Here is a 23869-nt window from a genome sequence, read left to right on the forward strand (position 1 = left end):
ATTTATTTATACAGCACCATCAGTGTACATGCAAAGGAGCACAAGTCCTTTGCATCCCCCCAAAGTGAAAAACTGGTCCCCAGAATCTGCGTGACTCGGAAAAAGCCAGCCCACTGCCAAAATCCAAACTCATTTGAATCCGTTCCGAATTTCTCTGACACCCCTAACTCCATGTTCCAGTATGTATAAAAACGGCAAAAAAAGCGTTTTCAGTCTGAAGCTGTGTCTAAATGATGCCGCTTTGCTGCCTGATTTCACCTGAACCCCACATCATCCAGGTGAACTCCAGTCGGGCCTCAGGTCCATGTGGATCCACCAGGAGCGTGACGACCTCACTGACGACCTCAGTGACCGGGCAGGTTGGTAGGGGAGAAGGCCCTCTCTCAGGTGTCCTGGTCCCAAGTGGTTTAGGGTTTTTTACACTAGTACCAGAACCTTAAACCTGTCCGGTAGCGAATAGGCAGCCAGTGCAGTTCCCTCAGCAAAGGAGTGACATGCTGAAAAGAGGCAGCTCCCGACAACAGCCGAGCTGCTGCGTTCTGCACGAGCTCCAGCATCTGGAGCAGCCTTAAGGGCAGCCCCGCATCGAGTGCATTGCAGTAATCCAGCCCTGAGGTCACTAACGCCTGTACCACTGTGGCCGAGCTATGCCTGTCCAGAAGAGGCCGTAAAAGGCAAGCCAGCTGAAGCTAGTAAAAGGCACTCTCGGCCCTTCCTGCACATGCTGGGCATTGAACCTGGGACCAGTGAAGGCTGGTGGCTCCAGTGTCAGTGGGGTGGTGAATCCACCTTGAGTTCCAGCCAGAAACAGCCATAACTGTAAAGGAGCTATATCCATGGGCTGACCCCAGTCCTTCAGATCGGTTCAGCACTCTGGATCGCTCCTTTAGAGTATGACTGGTTCTGAACAGATTCACGCCCCCACTGACATCGGAGCCACCAGCCTCCAATGCCTGGGGCCTGCTCTTGCAGGTGCATTCTGGTCTCTCCTCACTGCTGCCTTTATTAGGGGGCTCCGGCCCACCTGGAATTCATGGGAGAGGGAATGGAGCAACCTCTTCCTCCTCCACCAGCCCACTCGTCTGCATGGAAGTCCTGGTCGCCAAAGGGGACCAGGTGAGTCGTTGAATATAAAGCTGATCTACTTTCTGCATCAAAGTGTCTCTTCCTAAGTTTATAAATGAATTTTTAAACTGTACACTTCCTTGCTGCTCCAGCAACTGTAAGACGAGAGATTCAGCAGGTTTTGCCCTCTGAACAGCGAAAACCCGCCCTGGTCTCTGCCCACTGTCCGGGTATTTTAAAAATCTTACGTCGGCAACTCTAGAAAGGTGCTGCTATCCAAAACCCAGCTCTAGCCTGTCCAGCTGTTTCACGAGGCTGCAGGAGTGGGCTCAGCAGCAGCAGCAGCAGCAGCGGACAAACCATCTTCTGCTAGCGAAATAGGCAAGGCTACCAGTTCGAATTCAATACAGGGTACAAACTCAGTGCATAGCAGCAACTTGTAGATGACAGCAGCCATGAAATAGGTGCAGCTGGAGGGTGAGTCAGTCTGTTTAATACAGGGGAATTTGCCTCTTTCAGCTTGGGGGCTGAATTCCATGGGTGGGCGGGGCCAAGGGCAAAAGGGGAGGGCCCAAAACACCAACATATTTTAGCTTAAAGCTTTTGCTGTCATTAACAAGGCGTAGGGGAGGCCTTTCAAACTTTTGTGATGGGTAAAGTGTTTCGGGGGGAAGGGGTTAGGGCCAGGCAAGGGGTGTGATAATAGGGGGACTTCTGGCTCGCTGGATTTAGCCCCCAAGGCTGTGCACCCCTGGTTAAGCAGATGCGGTATCTCTTCTTCTCATTAGACATGCCCATTCGATGTGTACCTACCTCCTTTACCTGTTGGCTATGATACTGCTGCAATGTCTCTCTAAGATAAGCCTGTGTCTGCTGGTGGGGTGGGAAGGGTTTGCAGGTCACAATCCCAAAAAGTTCCCTCTATTTAGAAAACAAGAGCCAGTGTGGTGTAGTGGCTAAAGTGTCGGACTGGGAGTCGGGAGATCCGGGTTCTAGTCCCCACTCGGCCATGGAAACCCACTGGGTGACTTTAGGCCAGTCACGGACTCTCAGTCCAACCTACCTCACAGGATGGTTGTTGTGAGGATAAAATGGAGAGGAGACTTATGTACGCCGCCTTGGGTTCCTTGGAGGAAAAAGGCAGGATATAAATGCAATAAATAAAAGAGATGTTTAAAGCAGTGGATGGCTCCACTTTCAGTGGGACAGTGAATCCCCCACTGAGATTCAGTCAGGACCAGTTAGATCTCTAAACGAACTATCTAAGGTGCTGATCCCTATAGGATTGCTCCTTTATTGCTCTGACTGGTTCAGAGTGAAACCCAGAGCAGATTCCCTGCCCCACTGACTTCGGAGTCACCAGCCTCCACTGGAGGTGCGTTAGGGCTGATTAAACATCTGGAGGAGGAGAAGGAAGAGAAAGAGGCAGAGATGAACTTTTTTCTCCCTTTACTGATGGGGCTTGTTCTGACACATCCTTTGGAATCCTCCGCTGCCGTTCTATCCCCAACCAAAGTGAGTCACACGCCAAGCCCATCAGTTTTTGGCCTGCTCTCGCTGCAACGTGTGGGTGACAGAAACTGCAGCAAGATAGGAATTGCTGGAATATTCACCGAGTTTTGGTTCTGTTGCATAAATCTGGCTTCTCAATAGTAGGGTTGGCTGATGCAAAGCTGCTTTGGGGTCAAGCTCACACAAGGCCAATATTAATATAAATATTAATATTTGAAATCCATTCGCTGTTGTAGAGGAGTGCAATTTATTTAATCGGCTAATCCAATTTTAATGCATGCAGATTTAATCCATTGAGTGGTCCGTGTGCATGTGACTAAAACACTATAGATGGGGGAGGGGGGTACATGCTTTTTTGCTGTTTGGATGGTGTATGCCAGCTTTTCCCAAGTTGGTGCCCTCCAGATGTGTTGGACTACAAGTCCTATCATCCCCATTCACCATGCTGGATGGGAATGATGGGATGTATTGTCCAAAACATCTGAAAGGTGCCAGCTTGGAGAAGGCTGCTATTGCAGCTGACATCACCTTGAAAGAGGTCTTCCCTCCCTGTGAGGAATGCCTCTTTTCCTGTAGTTTTAATATGCAGCGGTATAAAAATACCTTTAAAAATGATATTGCAGCGGTGGAAAAGGTGCTTCAAAGGGCAGCCCAAATGATTAAGGGGCTGGATAAATTGTCCTATGATAAAAGGGTCTCTATTTGGGGCTTTTTAGCTTAGGGGGGGGGGAAGCCAAGCAGGGGAGATATTACAGGGTTATAAAATTAGACACAGTTTGGTGAATGTGGATAGGGAGACATTCTTCTGTCTCCCTCATGAGACTAGAACCTGGTGTTGCCCAATGGAGCTGAAAATTGGGATATTCAGGATAGGGAGGGGAGGAAAGGACCTCATGACACAGCGCGTAGTCCAACCATGACATTTGCTATCACAGGAGGGTGACTGTGGAATTTGCTGCCACAAAATGGCTGCCAAGCTGGATGGTTTTAATGGGCGGTTAGACACATTCGTGGAGGATAAGGCCTCAGCTAGTCCTACTGGTCTAGCGTGACAAAGGGGTGAAGATCTCGCGATATTTTTATCGCGAGAACTCCCCCTCTGTTTACACGCGGCACGTGACGACCTCAGAGGGAGAGGACGTCGCACCTGCCATTTTGTGGGTTTTTTTAAGGCGGAAGGAGCGCAGAAGTGCTCGTGCGCAAAAGATGTGGGTTTTTTGTTTTGTTTTTCCCACTCCCCCCACCCCACGCCCGATGGGTGCAGGTGAGTAACTGCGAGGAGCCGGGACAAACAGTGACGGTGAGCCACACTTTCCGCAGTCTCCCGAGACCACGGAAAAGTGGGGCTAAAGTGTAGGGCCATATCCCAGGGCAAGGGAGGGATCATGCCTCCCTGATCCCCTGTGCGTCATGTGAACGCACGGGGACCCCCAGGGTAAAGCCCCATCTAGCTATGGCCTATGGCTACTAGTCTTGATGGCTATATATTGCCTCCAGTATCAGAGGCTGTATCCCTCTGTATGCCAGTTGCTGGAGAATACTACCAGGGGGGTGCTGTTGTGCTTGTGTCTTGTTTGAGGGGTTCTGGTTGACCACTGTTGGAAAGAATGCTGGACTAGATAGGGGTTGGGTCTGATTTGGCAGAGTTCATTTTATGTTTTGGAGTACAGCTCCTAAAATCCCTAACCATTGACCATGTTGGCTGGGGCTGATGGGAACTGTACTCCAAAACATCCAAAGAGCTCCAGATAGCCTCCCCCTGGATTAATCGAAGAGATCCATCAATTAAGGCCAAGCACCTAAACTCACTTACTAGGAAATGAATCCCATTGAATTTAGTGGGGCTTACCGCTGCTGAGCAAATAAGTAAAGGACTTCACCACATAGATCCCAGCCCTGTTGTGTTTTATTTGGTGTTATCTTATTTAAAATATTTACGCCCAGCCTTTCCACTACCACGCCTTCAAGGCTGCTTAGAAACCAGAATAGAGCCACGAACAATTAAACCGAAAATAACACGATCTAAAAAACAATCAAACATAACAATGGAATGACAAGAAAGAGAGCTCTGACCAGGTAGTCATAAAGGGCAGGGAGGGAAACACCAGAGTGTTGTGCATAAAAGATAGAAAAGCAATTGTCCAACAAATATTCCGTAATTGGGGTGCTCCCACCAAAAAGGCCATGTTTGTGGTCCACCTAAAAAGACCACCTAAAGTGGGGACAACTGGAGCAACCCATTGGATAGGGATGTTAAGGAATGGGCAGTGGGCAGGTCCATGCAGGAAAAGTCAGTCCTTCAAACGCTCTGACCCCAACCCCCTTACAGTTTTATATGGGTGGATGTGCTTAGACCTCCACCACCGAAGGGCTGGCAGAATAACTCCCCTTGGCTCTGCCAGAAATCAGGATGAAATGCACAAGTATCTTTGTTGTCCAGAAGGAAATCCTCATAAACTTTTCGTCCGAACCGGTGGATTTCATAACCAAGTATGCATTCAAAAATGGCATGCTAGTGCTAAAATCAAACGCTCTTTTGATGAAGATGGGGGGGCTGACCCATGGAATCCTATATTTGCCTGTAACACAAACATTAGTTCTGATTTCTGGCCCAGAAGCAGAAGTCGCTTTAGCCCGGCTTTCCCCTCCAGGTGTGTTGGACTTGCAACCCCCATCATCCCCAGCCAAGGAATGATGGGAGTTGGAGTTCAAAACAACTGGAAGGTGCCAGGTTTCAGAGGGCCCTTGGGCAAGACACGTCCAATGCACACGCACACACCCCGGTGTGTCTGCTTCCCAACCCCCAGGGTCACCAGCCACTCCTCCTCCTCCTCCTCCTCCTCCTCCTCCTGGCTCCCACTTGCTGGCTTGAGAGTCAGAGAACCAGGAGGCCAGGGTGTTTTCTCCTGCTCCTCCTTCTCACCACCACTGTGGTCTGGGCCAGGGCAAGAGGCAGTGGAACAAGCAGGTGGAGAAGAGGAGGAGCAACTCCAGGGGGTGGGGGCCCCTCGGCAGATGCCCAAACCTGCCTGCCCTTGACGCCAGCCCTGCACGCTGCACACTTGGCTGCAAGGTCTCTACAAGCCTCCCTTGGCAACGACCCACTGCTGGGGCATTGACGGCCGAGCTCTAGAAAAGAGAGCCATCTAAACGTGATGGTGGGCAGGCTAGAAGGACCTCCTTGTGCGACCTTGCCCGTGCCTGGCCTCTCTCTTTAACGGTGCCCTTGACTGCTGCATGGGCAATGTGAGCGCAACCATATCACACCTGTCCAGGCTCCCGATCTTCACCATGACGGCTCCAGGTTTTTGAAGGTCCGTGGGGGCCCTCTCTCAGGTGCATGTCTACCTTCTCACTGCCATGGTCACCAGCTGCTATTGCTCCTCTTCCTCTTTTCCATCAATGCTGTCGCTTACTTGATGGACAGCCCCAGAACCGGGGAGCAAGCAGGCCGTGGCGTCTCCCGCGCCTCTTTCTCACCCCCACCGCCATGATCTGGGCCAGCGTGAGAGGCAGGTGACCAAGCAGGTCATAACGGAGAAGAGATGGGGCACATCCTGGGGGCTTTGGGCAGTGGGACCTGGCCGACCCTTGGCACTGAGCCTGGATCCCTGGATGTGTGATCGTGCGTGCTCTGGTGAAGCAACCTCGTCCAGACAAAACACGAGGCGGTGCACCTTTGCACGGGGAAGTTCCGGCTAGCGGGTGCTTTGAGACAAGGCTTTTATTGTGCACTTGGCCCGTCTCCTTCATGGAATTTTACAGGGGCTGGCGATGTCCATTGCAGCCCTCCCGTGTTGCCCTGCTGCTTCCTTGGCCTTTTCTCCAAGCATTGAAAACTCCATGCAAGAAGAAAAGAAGCAGTAGCTGCTCAGTGCCATTTGACTGGTAGCGCTAGGAGCCCTCTGTATGGAAGCACCAAAGACACCTGGCGGGCAAAGAGGAGGTGTCTGAAGGAGACGGCTGTTGAGCCACAGTTCAGTGGTGGAGTGCAGGCACATAGAAGAAAGAGAAAGGGTCCCAGGTGCAAGTCCTTCTATCTTCAGGTACAGCTGTCCAAAGCCCATATAAACCAGTCCTTCTCCAACCTGCTGCCCTCCAGATGTGTGAGACTACAGCCCCCATCATCCCCAGTCAGCCTGGCCCTCATGGGAGTCATAGTCCAATACACCTAGGGGGCACCCAGTTGGGGAAGGGCTGATTTACATGGCCTGGCTGCAGCTTCCTAGGGGTTTGGATAGGTACTTTCCCTAGTCGTACCTGAAGCTAGCAGGGCACGGGATAATAGTGAGCCAGGTGGACTAATGGTCTCAATGGGGGGGGGGGAGGGAGGAGCTGATGACAGTGTCTTGTGGGAGTCACCCCCATCGCCCTGCAGATGGACTAGATGCAATGTGGGGCGGAAGAGGGTTGCGTGGGGCAGGAGAGGGTTGCAAGGAGAGGGAATTTCAGCTGGTGCAGCTTCTCCAGTGACAGCACAGAAGAGGTGAACTGCCCCTGTTAAAATCCCTTCTTCCGCATAGTGGGAAAAGGCTCCAGGGACTTCTCTTGCATTGTGTCACTTTTATTCTGCACATGCTGCATGATGCACATGGCTAGGGTGACCATATGGAAAGGAGGACAGGGCTCCTGTATCTTTAACAGTTGTCGGGAAAAGGGAATTTCAGTAGGTGTCATATGTATACGTGCAGCACCTGATGAAATTCCCTCTTCAACACAACAATTACAAGCTGCAGGAACCCTGCCCTCTTTTATATCTGGTCAAGAGGGCAGGGCTCCTGCAGCTTTACCTGTGGTGATGAAGAGGGAATTTCACCAGGTGCTGCATGCATACAATTGACACCTGCTGAAATTCCCTTTTCTATGCAACTGTTAAAGATACAAGAGCCCTGTCCTCCTTTCCATATGGTCACTCTAATGTCGCAGGGCAAATAGACCGGGGACCTGGTTTGTTGCAGGCCAAAGAAGCACGCTTCCTCACCTTCCATGGAAAACCAGCACTGTGGACACCTTCTCTGTGGCATTGTCTAAAATCCATAAAGCCGCTTATTGTTTCTCTAGTCTAGAGCATCCCTTTCTCCCCCCCTCCTCCTCCTCAAGGAATGTCCCTTTCCTGTTCTTCTGCCCCCTCCCCTCTTGGAAACGGTCGGTCCTTCTTGCTGCTCAGTTCAGAAGGGGTTAACTGCTGCACCTGCTGAGGTGTACCTGTCTTCTGGCACCTGTCTCTTGCAGCCAATCAGAAGCGAGCCTCTCGGAGAACCAGCCTGTCAGCAGAATACCTGCCCAACATAAACCTCTAACTTGAATCCAGCCCTTCACTTTACAGGTGATGTCTCTGTTTAGAAGGGACTAGGAGCCGGTTAGAAGAGAAAGTCGGACGGTCTGATTGCTGGCAAAGGGGTTGGAAAACTTTGGCGGAACATGTCTAATGAGATTGAGTAAGTCGATTGCTTTTTCGTACTCTGAGTGGTTCCCTAAAAAGGTACGCGGAGGATTTCCACGGTGGCTGCTCCGTCTCGCGATTTAAGCCAGGCGCTTCTTTAACGAACGATAAAGCAAAAAGGTTTTGCCTCGTTTGGCGTTCTGTGTTATTATCCTTAATCACAGCAAGCATCTGGGACGCGCGCGGCTTCAATACCTCGTTTTCTTCGTTGCAAATATGCAGCGCCAGTATTTTCTGAGCAAAATCCGGTCGAAGCTAAAGACCTTTTGAGCAGTTTGTTCTATGGGAGAAAATCAAGAATAAGTGTCAATCCCCCCTTCTTTCCTTTTGAATGTGGCTTGCGTAGAATTGAAAGAGATGTGTGTGTTTTTCAGTTTCCATCTTCTTCTTCCATTTCTCTGAAATCTTAGTTGATGGTTATTTTCTCCCTAAGAATCCTCATGGATGGATGTAAATTTGGATAGGACGTGTATTTCCCACGCCGACTAAAGCGTTAGATGGGATTTAGGGTTCTTTCCGCTCCACAGTTGAGTTTTTGAAAAGTTGTCGTGGGTTGGTGTGTGTGTGTAGGGCTAATTGGGAATAAATACTTTCAGAAAGTCCATCACAAGGAAACTGTGTGTTCGATTTGAAACACCCTAAAATTTCAGATCTCATATATTGTTGAAAATATGGATTTGGGGGACTCTTGAATCTCACTGCCAGCTAGTCACTGTGAAGTTAACTGGACTGCAACCCTGCTCCCACTTACTTAAGAGTAAGCCCTATTGAACTTGGTGGTATTTACCTCTGAGTAGACATATGCGGTTAAGAGATGCAGGCTTCCTGTAGAGTTGCCCCGATGTCTTCAACAGATCTACTCTGGAGTAGATGGTTTGTGGGTTATATTGATGGGTACTTTTAGGTAAAAGTTTTTTGTTTTATTTAATGAATGGCACGTTATGGACTAAGGCAGTATTTAATCAGAACTAAATTCCACTTGAGGTTAATGGGACTTCTTTCCATATAAATGGTTATAGGACTGCCGCCTTAGCTTTGTTGCAGCCCATTCGACAAAGATCCTTGTGGTACCTTAAGGACTAACCCATTTCTTGTGGCTGGGGTGTTTGTCAGGAAGAGTCCTACTTTATCAGATGCATATGGAATATTGCACTGGCGGAATTCCAGAAGTGAGGGCCCGCCCCCTCTATTTCTGTTGACTCAGATAATAACATCATCTGAAGTCAAAAGCAGATGTGCTGGCAGGTTGGAAGTTGGCTCACATGTGATTCACCCGAAAATACTTCCTTAGAAGAACTGGGCTATGAAAAGTAGGCTTTTAATTGCCGGCTGGATCCATGACATTTTGTGTGTGTGTGTGTGTGTGTGTGTGTGTGATATCATTAGCCGTTTTTGTAGTACTTTGGAAAGTGGTATGTGAAACTTTTGGGGTGAATATCTGTCTCATTTACACATGCATTTGGTATCCGGGTTCCAGATCTGAATGTGGCACTGAAAATTGTGAGTGTTTTATTTATTTGTTTCTTACATTTCTATCCCACCCTTTTCTTTCAAGGAGCCCAAGGTGGCATACTTGATTCTCCTTCTCTTCACTTTATCCTCACAATAACCCTGTGAGGTAGGTTAGTCTGAGAGTTAGTGGGCGAAAGTTGCCCAGTGAGCTTCATGGCCAGGTGGAGACTTGAACCTGGATCTCTCAAGTCCCAGTCCAACACTCTTAACCACTACACCCAGTGGAATTCTTAAATAAGTACGATGCTCTTTCAGATAAGGGGCATCAAGATATTTCACTTTGTATATAAGGTGATTAACCCTAAAGGACAAGGGAGCCCTTCTCATTGGACTAAATGTTTGTTTGTTTGTTTGTGTAGCAACATGCAGAAGTTTCCAGGTTATGCTGTAACTCTTTGTGAGGCCGGGTGGTGGAATGTAGCCAGCAAAGCACAATGGATTCTCCTACCAAAAATGCAATCATTGCTTCAGGTCGCGTGTGGACCAAAGGCAGCAATTCAAAATATTGAGCCTTTCAGGCACACAACACAGTGTCCACCAGGGGGTGAGAGACTTCCTTAACCTCTCAGTCCAAATGACTATCTTGCTGGGTTGCATATTCACGTTCACAGCTGACATCTTGCAGTGCCTTTTTCTTTTCAAGTGTAATTATTATTATTATTATTATTATTATTATTATTATTATTAATTATCCCTCCTCTCCCTCTGGATCGAGGTGGGGAACAACACTAAGTAAAATATAATACGTAATGTTATCTTCAGTCCACTTAATTGGATTTATTTGGATTTTTTAAAAAAGAAGAAGAAAGAAGTCCAGCCAATTGCCAGTTCTACACATAGGACCTGTTCAGATGACATGCTGAGCCATGTTTAGGCCTCTAACCCTTTTTCAGCAAATGGTTAGTGAGCGTGTTTAGGTCGTGGTTATTTAGCCACCATGGTTAGCAATGGTTCACACAACACGCTAAGCCATAATGTTTAGCTCAGCATGCTTAACCACCATGGCTTAGCATGTTGTCTGAACAGGGTCATGGGCAGACCTAACCCAAGGGTGTCTATTTCCCCTCTTTAATCCCTGCTTCTGTGCCTTGGTAAACAGCAGCCCATTTAACCAAGTAAAGCTTTTTCTTGCATGGAGATGAAGTCACAGAAATGGGAAAACGTTGCCAACCCTGCTTTATATGGGCTGTCCTATATGTTGGGTCTTATGAGGCTACTTTTTCCATCTGTGAAATTGCGGAGAATTGCAGTTATCCGTTACAGCAGAGCACCCCAACTCTATCATCATACTTACCAGCCTAGCAGCGACTCTTAAATATTAACATGGCATTCTCCCCACTGTGTGGCCAAACTGTCTCACATATGTCATCACACCAGTCTTACAGGAACACCTTAAGACTTATGCCTCTGTTGTTATGACACTTCATGTCTGTCTATATCACCCTTTCGTACCTTCTCTGGCCTAAACGAAGGCTCTTGCCTGCTTGCATGTACAAACCAGACATTGTGGCACAACGGGGGACAGGAGCAATTGTTGTCTTCTTTCACCTCCAGGTCTGTAGATTTCCTCCAGTGCTCCTTTCACTTTGCTGATGCCTCAGGCCATGGTAACCGAGCATTTGCTGCACCTGCCTCTATGAGGTTCTAACCTACCTCTAAGGGCCCAAACAGTTATTACTTTAAATCCATGCCTAGCAAGTGCGTCTTCTTTTCTTTCATTTTTACTCTAGATTAGATGTAGAGGGTCTGATTGAAATCTTAAAAGGCCCTCTTTCCCACCACGCTAGGGTCCTGATTTGGACTGGAGGCCCTGCACTTACTCTAGAGTAAAGATGAATAAAAGACGTAGTTGCTAGACACGGTTTAAAGTAACTGCTGTTTTGGCCCTGAGCTGAAGGTACAAAATATTTTCCGGATCAGGAGTGACTTCAGCTTACATCCGTTTTGGCATGGGTGCCAACGGCAAGGGCATGGCTGCAAAGTGTGAAGTTGTTTTTCACCTGTAAGATGTGTGCATGTGCTCACCACAAGTATTATTATTAATCTAGTGTAGCTGGTACACAGGACGCCTTATAGAGCAACGTAAATAAAAGAACTGGGTTGGATCCAGGATCTCCTGCCTTTGATGGAAGATGCCTCCACCTTATTTTTGGCAATCCTCCCCCCCACCCGCAACACCACTGCTTTCCCCATTCATTGGGGTCCCCTGACCCTCTGTGTGACACAGCAGTAGGCAACCTGGCATCCCTCCAGATATCTTGAAATCCATCTCCCATAAGCCCCAGCCAACAAGGTTCAATGGTAAAGGATGATGAAAGCTGGAGTCATAATATCTGGAGGGCATGGCGTTGGCTACTCCTGGTATAGTCTTTTCAGTGGGCTGGAGGAGCTGCAATGGAGGCAGGGAAGCCTGCTTCCACCAGCCCAGTTGTGCACACCTAAATCCGGATCCATCCAACCTACAGTCTTGCTCTGAAGATCTACCTGTTGGGGCCTCCGGAATGAGCGAGTGTTTTACCGCATTGTCTCTTGCGCAGTCTTTGTGTTGAAACACTTTGGCTTTCCTTCTGTCTGAGGTTGTTCCCAAAATGGGGGTGATGTGTGTATCATGTGCATGGAGTTGTGGGTCTAGGGGGGGAAGGGTCAGTTTTGTCTTAAGAAAATTCAGTCCAAGAAGACGGTGTGACTCAGGGACTTGGCTCCTTGGTGCTTTCTTTAAAGAAAAAGCTGGCTTTGAAAACAAGAAAGAAAGAAAGAAAGGTGGGAGAAACAGTTGCTGCCTCCCCTCTGATCTGTAGAGATCGGATCTATGGCTTGATGCCTTCAGCTGTAGGAATGCAAGTGAAACTTTCTGCCCCTGCTGTTGGCTTTTGCATATGCTGGCACAAGCCTTTTCAGAATGATGGGTCAAGAAGATGGTGAATGGCTCAGCTTATTATGGTTTTGACCTGGAGGCAGGACAGCCCAGCTTTGTAGATGCCTCCTTCACAGAGAAAAAGCAGGATGCGCTGACGACCATCCCAGTGATCTCTCCTACACACCCCCAGGGCCAAACTGGGAGAGGCAGTGGGGGTGGGGGGAATTAAATATCAAAGCTATGAGACTTAGGGGCAGCAGAGATCAATAAGCATTCCTGGAACAGTCAGACGGACTTTGGTGATTGGCTTCCTTCAGTTGCTAAAAGAGGAAAACACGAGGTAGATACAGATAGCCCTATTCACGAAATGGTGAACGTCCCAAAGCATGCAGGTAACCAATTGCTAAGCCAGCATGGCGTAGGGGCTCTCTACAGACGCGTATTAACTAAAGCTGGAACAAAACGTCAGAAGAAAGTTCTGCGTGTTGGAAAAAACATATACATTTTGAACTTGCAGGTGTTTTTGAGGATTTCCACAAGGTCAAATTTGTTGAGCTGGGTTTATTACGTGTCAGCTGGGTGGAGAACGATGTATTTGGAATGAAAATGGATGTGGACAGATCTTTTTTTTAAAAAAAAAAAAGAAATCCATTGAGAAGATATTTTGCACAGACCTGAGTGAAGTGGCATCAGTCCACACCACAGGGGATGTGGAGCCATATGAGGGAAGGGTTGATTTCACTGTGATCCCAGACCAGTAATTATTGCAAATGAGTCTATCCTGGGTTTTGTTTGTATTGAACACGGAGATACATGCTGAGCTGGAGGAAATAGCTGATAGCCAGCTGGATCTACAGCAGGGCCAGGAAAGTGGTGGCCCTCTAGATCTTTTGGCCTACAATTCCCACCAGCCCTCAGAATTGGCTATGCTGGCTATTGCTGATGGTAGCTGCAGTCCAACGAGTCAGGAGGATGCAAATATGGGAAAGGCTGATCTACAGGTTTGGACTATATTAAAGTTTTAGACTTATTTGGGCCATTAAGTATCCAGGCCCCATGCGTTTTGTTCCAAATATGTCAGAATACCAGAATGAGAACCATTTCGACGTGACATTTTCTGTGGGGTATCTTCAGACAACAGGTGGAGGCAAACTTTTGCTTGCAAAAGCATTTATTGCCCAGTGTCCATACATGCATGTTCATCCTTTGACTGCTGCGAGATCCTGACTTGCTTGTATGAATGAATCATCTTAGATGCAACACCATAAACAGAACATCGATCCAGCCTGCACATATTTAGCCAAATGAGGCAGTGTCTGTACCACTGCAGGCGGGGGCAGGGGGCCATCTTTGAATGCTCCTCTACATTTCCCATTCTCCTTGCAAGTAAAAAGCTAGCACATGAAGGAAGGTTCTGCATCAGCCTACAGCCGGCTGTGCTAATTTTCTACCTGCAAGGAGTTCCTTTTTTCCCCAGGAGAAGATTAAACAATACAATTTTCCGCCTTCCACGTCTCCAGTCTGAACTACAGGTATCCCACCTTATTCCCACATCCTTCTGCTGAAGGGTATAGATGAGGCCTTTCGTATCATCCCAAATGCCGTGCTTTCCCATTTAGTCAGTTCTCTCTCACTAACTGAGCTTATCTGGTGTGATGGCATGGGATGCTGCAAAGTTGATGAAGCTAAGCAGGTCTAGGCCTGGTCAGTTTCTGGAAGGGTAACTACCAGGGAACCCCATGTATTGAGCAGGGGGTTGGACTCGATGGCCTTGTTAGGCCCCTTCCCACTCTGATTCTATTCTATGAAGCCTACAGCAAACCAGTGCTTTAAAAAAAAATCAATAAATGTTCATGCATAAGTAAAACAACCTAAAGTCACTGATGCCCTCCAGATATGTCAGGACTACAAGTCCCATTTCCCCCAGCCTTCAATTTGCATGTTGTGTGAAAAGTTCCTGAGATTCTGGGTGTCAACAATAGCAAAATATGAACGGGTCTCCTCCAGATCTGGTGGGATTACAATCCCATCATCCCCAGGCAGCAGTTTATGGGTGAATTGCCCTGGAGAATCTGGGCGACAGCAATAGTGAAACATGTCATGAGACCTTTTAACTTCCATTCATCAACAGGAAAAATGAATGGGGGGGGAGAGAACTTGCACCTTCACACGTGACCCAAATCAGGCCCAACTTTTCAACATGCAGAGGCTTGCTGATGAACCAGATGTGCGTCATGGCAGCAGGCGGCCCTGAAAGGGTTAACCAAGAGCTGCTCCCTGCTGTGGTTTTGTGGTCGAAACCATGATTGCCAGGAGCAAATTTTTGTCATGCAACAAGGCGTGCTATTAAAATGTTGAGTTATGCTTTTGGTGAATGAAAAGGTTAAAGCCCTTTATTAACGCACACAAGGGCTCGTGCCGACAGAAAGGGATCTATTTCCACCCAAGCTGTTTGGTTTTTCTTTTGTTTTTCTTTCTCCCACTCGCCCTTGTTTTTTTCTTTCTTTTTGTTTTAGAAGAAAATTAGACACAGTTCTGTTTGGAAAAGACATTAAGGTAGTGACTCCGATGTCAGTAAGGCAGTAGAGGCTGGTGACTCCGACGTCAGTGGGGCAGTGAATCCGCTCCGAGGTCCAGTCAGAACTCTAAAGGTGCTGTCCTTTAGAGTTCTAACTGGTTCTGATTGAAACCCAGAGCGGATTCACTGCCCCATTGGCATCAGAGCCACCAGCCTCCTCTTCTCGCAACTGGGCCTGTTTTTAAACTGTTCTCTCATTAGCAGTGCACTGGCTGCTGGGGTGTACTGACTCCATCCCACTGTGTTCCCTGCCAGTTATACTGAAGGCGGTATGTGCTCTCTCTGATGCAGGATGGCAGAAGGCGGATCATGCTTGGGAGGTGCGTCAATTGGCCCATTTTCCGTAGGGCCACTGGGGATTTGGTGGTTGCAAAGCCTATTGGTCCTAGGTGAACTTTGGTTCAATCAAGCACAGCGCTACTTATTTCTTTTTCTTTATTACATTTCTATACGGCCCAATAACCAAAACTCTCTGAATTGCTCACAACAATTCAAACAATAAAATGCAACAGGATAAAATGCCATACAGTAAACATTCTTAAACTAGAAGGCACACAATCACTTCACACAGATTAGTCAGGCTGGCCCAAATCCAGCCTCCGGACAGCCAAAATCCAGTTTGCCTGTGGCTCCAATCCAGCACTTTGGCCTTTCCCCAAAAGGCCACACCCTTCCCCAAAAGGCCACACCCTTCCCCAAAAGGCCACACCCTTCCCCAAAAGGCCACACCCCTTCCCCCAACATCCAACCTGGTATTTTCCCGGCTGAATTCCAGAGGTTTTCAAATTTGGCCTTTGATATTCAACATTGTGGGATAATCTTAACACATGTAACATATAACCTAGTTGTTTTAAAACAAATCAACAAGAGCTAAAGATTGATTGGGTGCAATTCAATACATTTACACCTTTTTCTTTCCTTTTTTTCTTTTAAAAGCATCCAGACACTCAGAAGCATCCAAAATTAGGAATATAAAAAAAAAAAAAAAAACCCACAACCACTCACCCACCCACATAACCTTGTCTCAGAGCAGGAGGATATAAACGTGAGTGTCTGTAATGCTGCAATTTGCTTGAGAATATCTCCTGAAAATTGGTTTCGGCTCTACTGAGAAATTTTAGCCTGTGGTGCAACTCTGTTCTGGGATACGTGAAATTGTTGCCTCTGGGCATGTACAGAGTGCCATCACTGCACCCACATATCTGGGATCTGGATTTTAGGATTGCAATGTCTAGGTCACAATTTGTGGACTTCAGACAGACTTGAGGATTCTTATTGGTTTCGTAGTCTTTTATTTCAAGTGTGTATTAATTAACTTGTACACGTCTAAGCATTTAGCCTTGATGTTTCTACTGTGAGTGGTCAGTAAAGTATAACGCAACCTCAAAGACAATGAGAAACATGCAGAAGTTTGGTTTTTAATAACTGCTCATGTTACACAGTCTGGCTATTACATCCTGTGTCAGTAATAACCTAAGAAGTGTGAACCACATATGCAACTCTGTTCTTGTAAGTTTTGAAGTAGTACGCGTTCTGAGATGAACAGTGCAACCTCATGGATGAGTAACTCCCAGTAGTGTTTCATGGGCCCATACTGTTGGTTAATTCTCAATTAAATTGTACTTGTCCAGCCAAATTTAAGTATTTCTGCCTCGGGTCTCCCCTCACAAGTTGTAATAATAAGTAACTGGATTTTTGGAAGCTGTTTGGTATACGTGAGAACAGCAGTGTGTACAATACCTTGCCTGTAGTAAATCAGCACATCAGGGAAGAAGGTCTATGCTAAAACTGTCTGCCTGATGTGCTAGTTTACTAGATGCAGGGCATTTTAGAGGTTGAAGCCTCTAAAGCTCCCTCACCCCAATCCAAAGTGGTGCTGGACTGCTCTGAAATAGTCAAACATGTGCCAAAGGGGACTTCAGTACCGGAGGAAGTAAACCTATAGACACCAGTTGCTGGGGAACATGGGTGGGAGGGTGCTGTTGCACCATGTCCTACCTTGTTGGTCCCTGGTCAACAGCTGGATGGCCACTGTGTGAACAGAGTGCTGGACTAGATGGACCCTTGGTCTGATCCAACAGGGCTCTTCTTACGTTCTTATGACATTCCTCTGGTCTTAAGGATGTTTTTAGAATGTTTTTAGGCTGTTTTAATAATGTATATTATGTTTTAATTCAGTTTTATATGTTTTATATTTACTGTTGTTCCCCGCCTCGATCAAAATGGAGAGGCGGGTAAGAAATCATCATCATCATCATCATCATCATCATCATTATTATTATTATTATTATTATTATTATGTGAACGTGTACCTCTGAAGTCCCCAGAATGAAGGCACTGTTGCGTAAATGGAACCTGCCTTGATAGCATTGTGGTTCAGAGTGAAATTTCAGTGTGAACCTAAAGATTCTTATTTCACAAGTTGCAAAAAGTGTGCTTATTTGTGTCTCAGCTAACAAGCGATTTCAGGTTGAGATGGCTAACTTGATTCAGGTGGGGTGAGGTTATCAGATTCAATACAAGGTACGGCTCCTGCACCATTTAATAATAGGATGGAAGGGAGCTGCTTTTCCCATAGGTGCAGCACCCTGGCAGCAGACATTGCCTTTGCCGAACCTCTCGCTTAGCCTCAACTCTCTCACAAACCACTATTTCATCTAATAAAACCAGTGGTGCTCCGGATATTGTTCATTCCACATCCCATCGGCCCCAGGCAGCATGGGCAATGTTCAGGGATGATGGAAGCAATATCTGGAAGGCTACCCGCTTCTCACTCCTGGGGGGAAACACGGCACTTTTAACCTATACTAGTGCTCTATATGCAGTACAATAAGCTCTTGTGCACTTTCCCCATCAATCAGATAAACAAAAAGTTTTGTTTGTCTGATTGATGGGGGGAAATAATTTTTAAAACCCCGATGCAATAAACTACGGTTTGCAAAGAAGTGAAGGGGGCACAATTAAACATCCCTGAATTGTGAAATACTTTGCAACGATTTTGCCCTTATTACACACCCGTGGCATGCCTGCCTATTTTGCAATGATTTTGCCCTTATTACACACCCGTGGCATGCCTGCCTATTGCCCACATTCTGATGGTCTGCACACCCTCCTGAAGTTACAACACAGACCCACATAGCACCACCCACACTGTTCTGCCCAAATGGTTCAGGTTTGCAGCAGCGTCCGCCCCTTTCCTGCAGGGCGAAGACCTTGGGACATCATTGGGAAATGGTTTGCCCAGTGAGGTTCAAGCTATGTTTCCCCGCTAAATGGAGGTGATTGGGGCAAGGAGTGTGAGAGACGGCCCAGCCGTTGGGCAGCCTGGATATCTGTACAGCATCTACCCTGTTTGGTGGATAGATACCATAGTTGCAGTTGCAAAGCACATCCATGCTTCCTGTTGCTGCTACTGTGCTTGAGGCCCAAGTTGGCCATTTTGGGGAGGGAAAGGAAGAGGAGTGTAACAGTTGCCATGGCAACCGCCAGCCAGATCTGAGTGAGCTAAGGGCCAAAACAGACATTACTTGAAGACCCTGTTCAGACAACATGCGTTTAAGCATTTTGAGCTAAGTATTATGGCTTAGCGTGTCATGTGAACCATGGCTTAGTGTGTTGTGTGAACCATTCCTACGGTGGCTACATAACTATGGTTTAAGCTCACTAACCATTTACTGCAAAGTGGTTAGGGGCCTGACCATGGCTTGATGTGTTGCCTGACAGGCTTGAAATGCATGTCTAACGGCTGTCTTCTTTTAATTTTTACTCCAGAGTAGGTGTAGGGGACCCCATCAGGACTGGGACCGTAGCAGGGTGGGAGATTTTAAAATCAGGATTGGAGGCCCTGTGCCTACTCTAGAGTAAAAATGAAAAGGCTGACATAATTGCTCTGTCTCTTCATTGCTACCCCTTGCTTGCTTGAACTGCTGAGAGATTTTGCTACATTCAGCAGTATATAAATGCCATAAATAAATAATAAAATAAAAATAAGCAGAGAGCCAGTGAGCAAGGAGGCGGTGGTGGTATCTGCTGCTGCTCCTTTTCACGATCTCCGTTGTCTGGTCTAGATGGTGAAAAGAGGCAAGTGAGCAACCAGTTGCCATGGTGAAAAGGAAGGACAAATCCAGGGGGCTGTCATCAGTGAGCCCCGGCTGCGGAGTGGGCCCTTGGCAGACACTGGATTCTGCCTACTCTTGATGTTGGCTCTGAGGGCGCACAGGCACACACAAAAGGGGGAAGGAAAAGAAGCCCAGTGGCAGCTGGTGGCTCCGATGTGAGGGAGGCAGTGAATCCGCTCCAAACAGAACCACAGGAGTGATTCTTCAGGGAAGGGAGGTTTTCAGGTCTAAACCATCAGGAGGGCACCAGGTTGGGGAAGGCTGGGCAAGCACTAAGCAGGATATGACACTTTGAAAACGGTTTGAAAACGGTAGGGAGGGAGTGTGTCCTGGGCCCCAACACTTGTTGCTACTGTTATAAACCGTTTTAAAGCAGTAGTGTAGATCCTGCCTTAGTTTCCTTTCCAGTCATGATAATCAACCATGTTCCGTTCCCACTGGAATAGAATGTAAAGAAGAGAAAGGAAGACGGACAACAAGACATTTTGGGGAGAAGAGAGAGTTTGCAGCTCTGTGCCTTTCCACAAAAAGGGGAGCAGAGTAGGAAAACAGTCCCTGCTTCCTGTTGAGGCCTAGCCCCTTGACCGTATCTCTAGCACAGTGCTGAAGACCTACGCCTGTCTAGAAGGCCGTTGCGAATCATAGTTCTTGAAAAGCAAGGGAAATGTTGTGAGTGTTGAGCCATTTCTGGAGTTCAATAAGGTAGAGCCAAGGCCCTCCAAAACGCTAGAGCAGGGATGGGGAAACTGAGGCGAGCCAGGGGTAGCAAGCTGGTCTAGGAAGATCACAAGCAGAACCATGCTGGCTGGGAATGATGGGAGCTGCAGTCCAAGACATCTAGAGGGCACCAAGTTGGGGGAGGTTGATCGTCTAATCCAGGCATGAGGAACCTGTAATATGACAACCTTTGGAGGGCCACAACTCCCATCATCCCTGGCCATTGTCCATGCTGGCTTGTGTTCATGGGAATTGGGAGTCCAGCAACATCTGGAGAGCCATGGCTTCCGTACTCCTGCTGTACTCCCTTCTTAAAGCCTTCTCCACTACTGTCATCACCATGTCTTGCAACAGTGAGTTCCATCAGTTAACATTGTGTTTGTGTGGATAAATGCTTCTCTCTGACAGTCCTAAACCTGTTGCCCACTCTGTATACAGGTTCTGTTGACTGTGGGGCAGGTCAGGTCATGCCATCAGGTTTACGGACTAAAACGACGAGGCACGCAAGGGAAGAGGTGTTCCATAAATGGGGTGTCATCACCAAAAAGTTCCTTTCCTGAGTCATCTCTCGCTTGACCTCTGTTGGCAGGGGACCTCAGAGAAGGGCCTGAAGAGTTAAGATTCTTAACAGTCATGCAGGTTCATTTGGTCCCACCTTCCTTCCAATCCACCCCCTTTTTTCCCCACTCAAAAGAAGGTAGGCATTGATGGTGCAGGTCGATAATTCTAGACTCTGAATGGAATGACAGAGAAATGGTTTGGATGCTATTAGGATGCTAATGTGTACTATTGGATTGATTGATTGATTGATTGATTTGTACCCTGCCTTTCTGCCAAAAACAATGGCACTCAAGGCAGCTTACAACAAGATGATGCCCACCAATTTGGATGGCTTTTAAAAGGGGGTTGGATAAATTACTGGAGGAGAAGACTATCAATGGCCACTAGCCCTGATGGCTATGTGCTACCTCCAGTATCAGAAGCAGTAAGCCTATATGCACCAATTGCTGGGGAACATGGGCAGCACCCATGTCCTGCTTGTGGGTTCTTAGTCTGCAGCTGGTTGGTGAGCAGAGTGCTGGACTAGATGGACCTTGATCTGATCCAGCTTGGCTCTTCTTATGTTCTTACAACCATAATTAAAATGGACTAAAACATTAAAATACAATTAAAACCATAACAATGGCAGAATACAAAATAAAAACAGCACCCAACCAAACACATCCACTTACAGGCCAAAGGCCTTCTTGAAAGAAGCAGACTTTGCCAGCAGAAAGACAGAAGAAGGACAACGAACCTAGCCTCTTTTGAGTGGGATTTTCACAGCCTGGGAGCGGTGAGCGAAAAGGCCCTACCTCGGTTCGCTTATTTCAAATGTGAAAAACCAGCCCAGTTGCATTTGGGGGGCTTCTGTCCCATTCTGCTGAGCAAGGCCCCGGGGGGGGGGGGGCTTGCCCCACAGTCCTGCTCTCATGCGCAGTCCTCACCGGCAGGTATCGCTTTTGGCTTCAGATGGTGCAGCTCTCTGACTCTGTCTCTCTCTCTCTCTCTCTCCCACCAACACTTGCCCCCCCCCCCCCCCGCAAGCGGGAAGAAAGAAAGACCGTCTTGTCTGGTGTCTGTGTTTACAACTTGTGGATTTCCCATCCCGCCCCACCTTCCCCCTGTTTCATTCGCCCCTTTTAGTCTGACAGCTGCACAAAAGAGAACAAGCTTGTAAAAAAAATAGAAAGTTTGTTTTACCCGAACAGAATTGCCCACAGACAGAGGAGGCAAGGTTAGCATGACAAATACTGCCCAAGGGAGGTGAGATGGGAACCCTTCTTAAAGAGGATTTGGTGGAGGCCTTACCTGGGGCTCCAGGCCTCCACTACCTGTTTCAGACTTGAAAGGGTTGAGATGCTAAATCTGGGGGGGGGGGGGAGCCCCTCGGTACTTAAATCATTTTATAACCCTCTGAATATTCAGCTGATTTGTCCCTATCACACAACTCTGGATTGGTTTTATTCACGTTTTAAAAGGGGGGGGGTTAGGGCCTGTGAGGGAGATTTTAAAACAACAAGGAAAGCCATGCATTTTATTCTGCACTAGCATTTCATTGAAAAGCAGGAGACAGGTATTCTAACTGGAAAAATATTTATAGATTTCATTTTTATACTGCCCAATTCCTGCGGCTCGCTGGGAAGTTCACAATTTAAAGCCATAAATTACAACAAATCAGAATAAATGGGAAACGTTCAAAGTTTAAAACCAAACTAAGTTACAGTCCAGGGAAAGCCTGGGTAAAAAGAGGTTTTCAGGAGGCATTTAAAAGATGTTACATTTCCTGCCTCCTGAACTGGGGCACGGTGGTAAGTTGTCCTTACGAGGGGAAGTAGTGTGGGCACCGGACCTGCCCCCAGTGACTAATAGGAGGTCGTCTTCTGCCTGGGAACACCACTGCGGTAGCTCTGAGCGAGGACAGACCGGCGGAAGAGCTGGGCTGGAAAATTCATGCTAAGTCTCAAACTTTTCAGCTCAGCTGCGCATCTTCGCCCCAAGCTAGCTTCGAATCTGTGGCTGCGTCATAGAACCGATGCAGCAAGGATCCAGAGCCACCCCAGGGCAAAGACGACATCTAGACGGCCCCCTGGTCCTAGTCCGACACTCAGTGCGTTACTTCACACTAAAGGCTGCTTAGGTGCCAGGCCCGACCATTCTCAAATCATATTTACCACCTTGGAAAAAGGCTTTTTTGACTGGCCTTTAAAACATATTGTAAATAAAGAAATACAGCAAGCAGGAGGTAGGTTGGCAGCCTTCAGCAATGTGCCAAGCACATTGGCCAATTCCGGGGATCCTGTAGTCAGCGAATCCTGTATATGGCACAAATATGTCTATCACACGTAAGCCTCTACTTTCAGCAGTGGAAGCTGGTGGCTCGGTGTCAGTGGGGCAGTGAATCCGCTCCAGGTTTAAGTCAGAACTCCAAAGGAGCTATCCAAGGTGCTGGATCGCTCTTTCAGAGGTCTGACTGGTTCTGATTGAAACTTGGAGTGGACTCACTGCCACCAGCCTCCAGAGATTTTCACTTGCGAAATGTTGGAGGATGTGATCTTGGTCTGGTCTTACAAAACACCAATGGTGCCATCAGGTAGATGTCCAGGGGGCCCCACATAGAGGAGAATGAGCAGAAACCACACACACACACACACACACACACACTCAGCTAGGCTGGCTATACACATTTTGAACTCATACATATTAGCCTCTAAAGAAGAGGAGACCCATCTGACCATTATGTTCAGAGTCTAAAATGATCTAGGGCAGGGGCTGAAGGCCCAGGAGGCAAGCCCCTTCCTGAAGCTATGCGGGTCTAGGTCTGGTCCGTGCTTGGAGGGGAGACCACCTGCGAATGCCATGTGGCCATCTTGAGTTCCACAATGGAAGAGGTGTGTGGGATACAAATGTAAGAAATGAAGTAAATATCTGCCCGCCTGGAAGCTCTTAAGAACTGTACGTTCTTAAATGAGAATTCATAGGAGCACTTAGCGGAGATGAATTTCGCGGTGACTACTGAAAGACGCTGAGTGGGCGCTCTCAGCCTTGGCAATGAAAGTCCCATCAGCAGACCACTGGGCAGCTAATTAAATTAATAAGAGCTGGGCGAAAGAGTAAGAACACGCGTGGCTAAAGTGAGCCCTTTCCTGGGGTAGGCCGGCTCTTCTCCCTGCTTCTTTTCATGTGAACATTTTGGATTCAGTCTAGCTGAAGCTTCTTGTCTGAACAGGATTAAACAGCGTCGACAGTGGTGAAACTTGAGTCATCCTAACGTGTGCTCCTTGGAGACAGTCGGGGCGGCACTGCCGGGGAGGGAGGCCTGCGTGAGAAAATTTTTAAAGGCAACGAAACTCGCACCCAAAAAAAAAAAAGTGCAAAAACCCCCCACCTGGGAAGAGTTTTTATGCAGTGAGTGAAACTAACTAGCATTAGTGTCATGTCCCGGTAGGAGAGGTGGTGGAGGGTGGGGACACACAGTGTGTGTGTGTGTGTGTGTGATAAAAGAAGCAAACCAAACTCTGGAACTT

General features: G+C 47.6%; 1 protein-coding gene across 1 annotated transcript in view; it reads left to right on the plus strand.

The window, feature by feature from the left end:
- The first annotated feature begins 7909 nt into the window (after positions 1–7909).
- The window catches only part of GRHL3 (grainyhead like transcription factor 3), a 58377-nt gene continuing 42417 nt past the window's right edge, over positions 7910–23869 (plus strand). The window contains exon 1 of the mRNA XM_063140812.1: positions 7910–8015. Coding sequence (XP_062996882.1) covers positions 7999–8015 — 17 coding nt within the window. The 5' untranslated portion in view covers positions 7910–7998. The remainder of the gene's footprint in view (positions 8016–23869) is intronic.

Source organism: Elgaria multicarinata, chromosome 13, assembly GCF_023053635.1.
Source record: "Elgaria multicarinata webbii isolate HBS135686 ecotype San Diego chromosome 13, rElgMul1.1.pri, whole genome shotgun sequence".
Taxonomy (NCBI): Eukaryota; Metazoa; Chordata; class Lepidosauria; order Squamata; family Anguidae; genus Elgaria; species Elgaria multicarinata.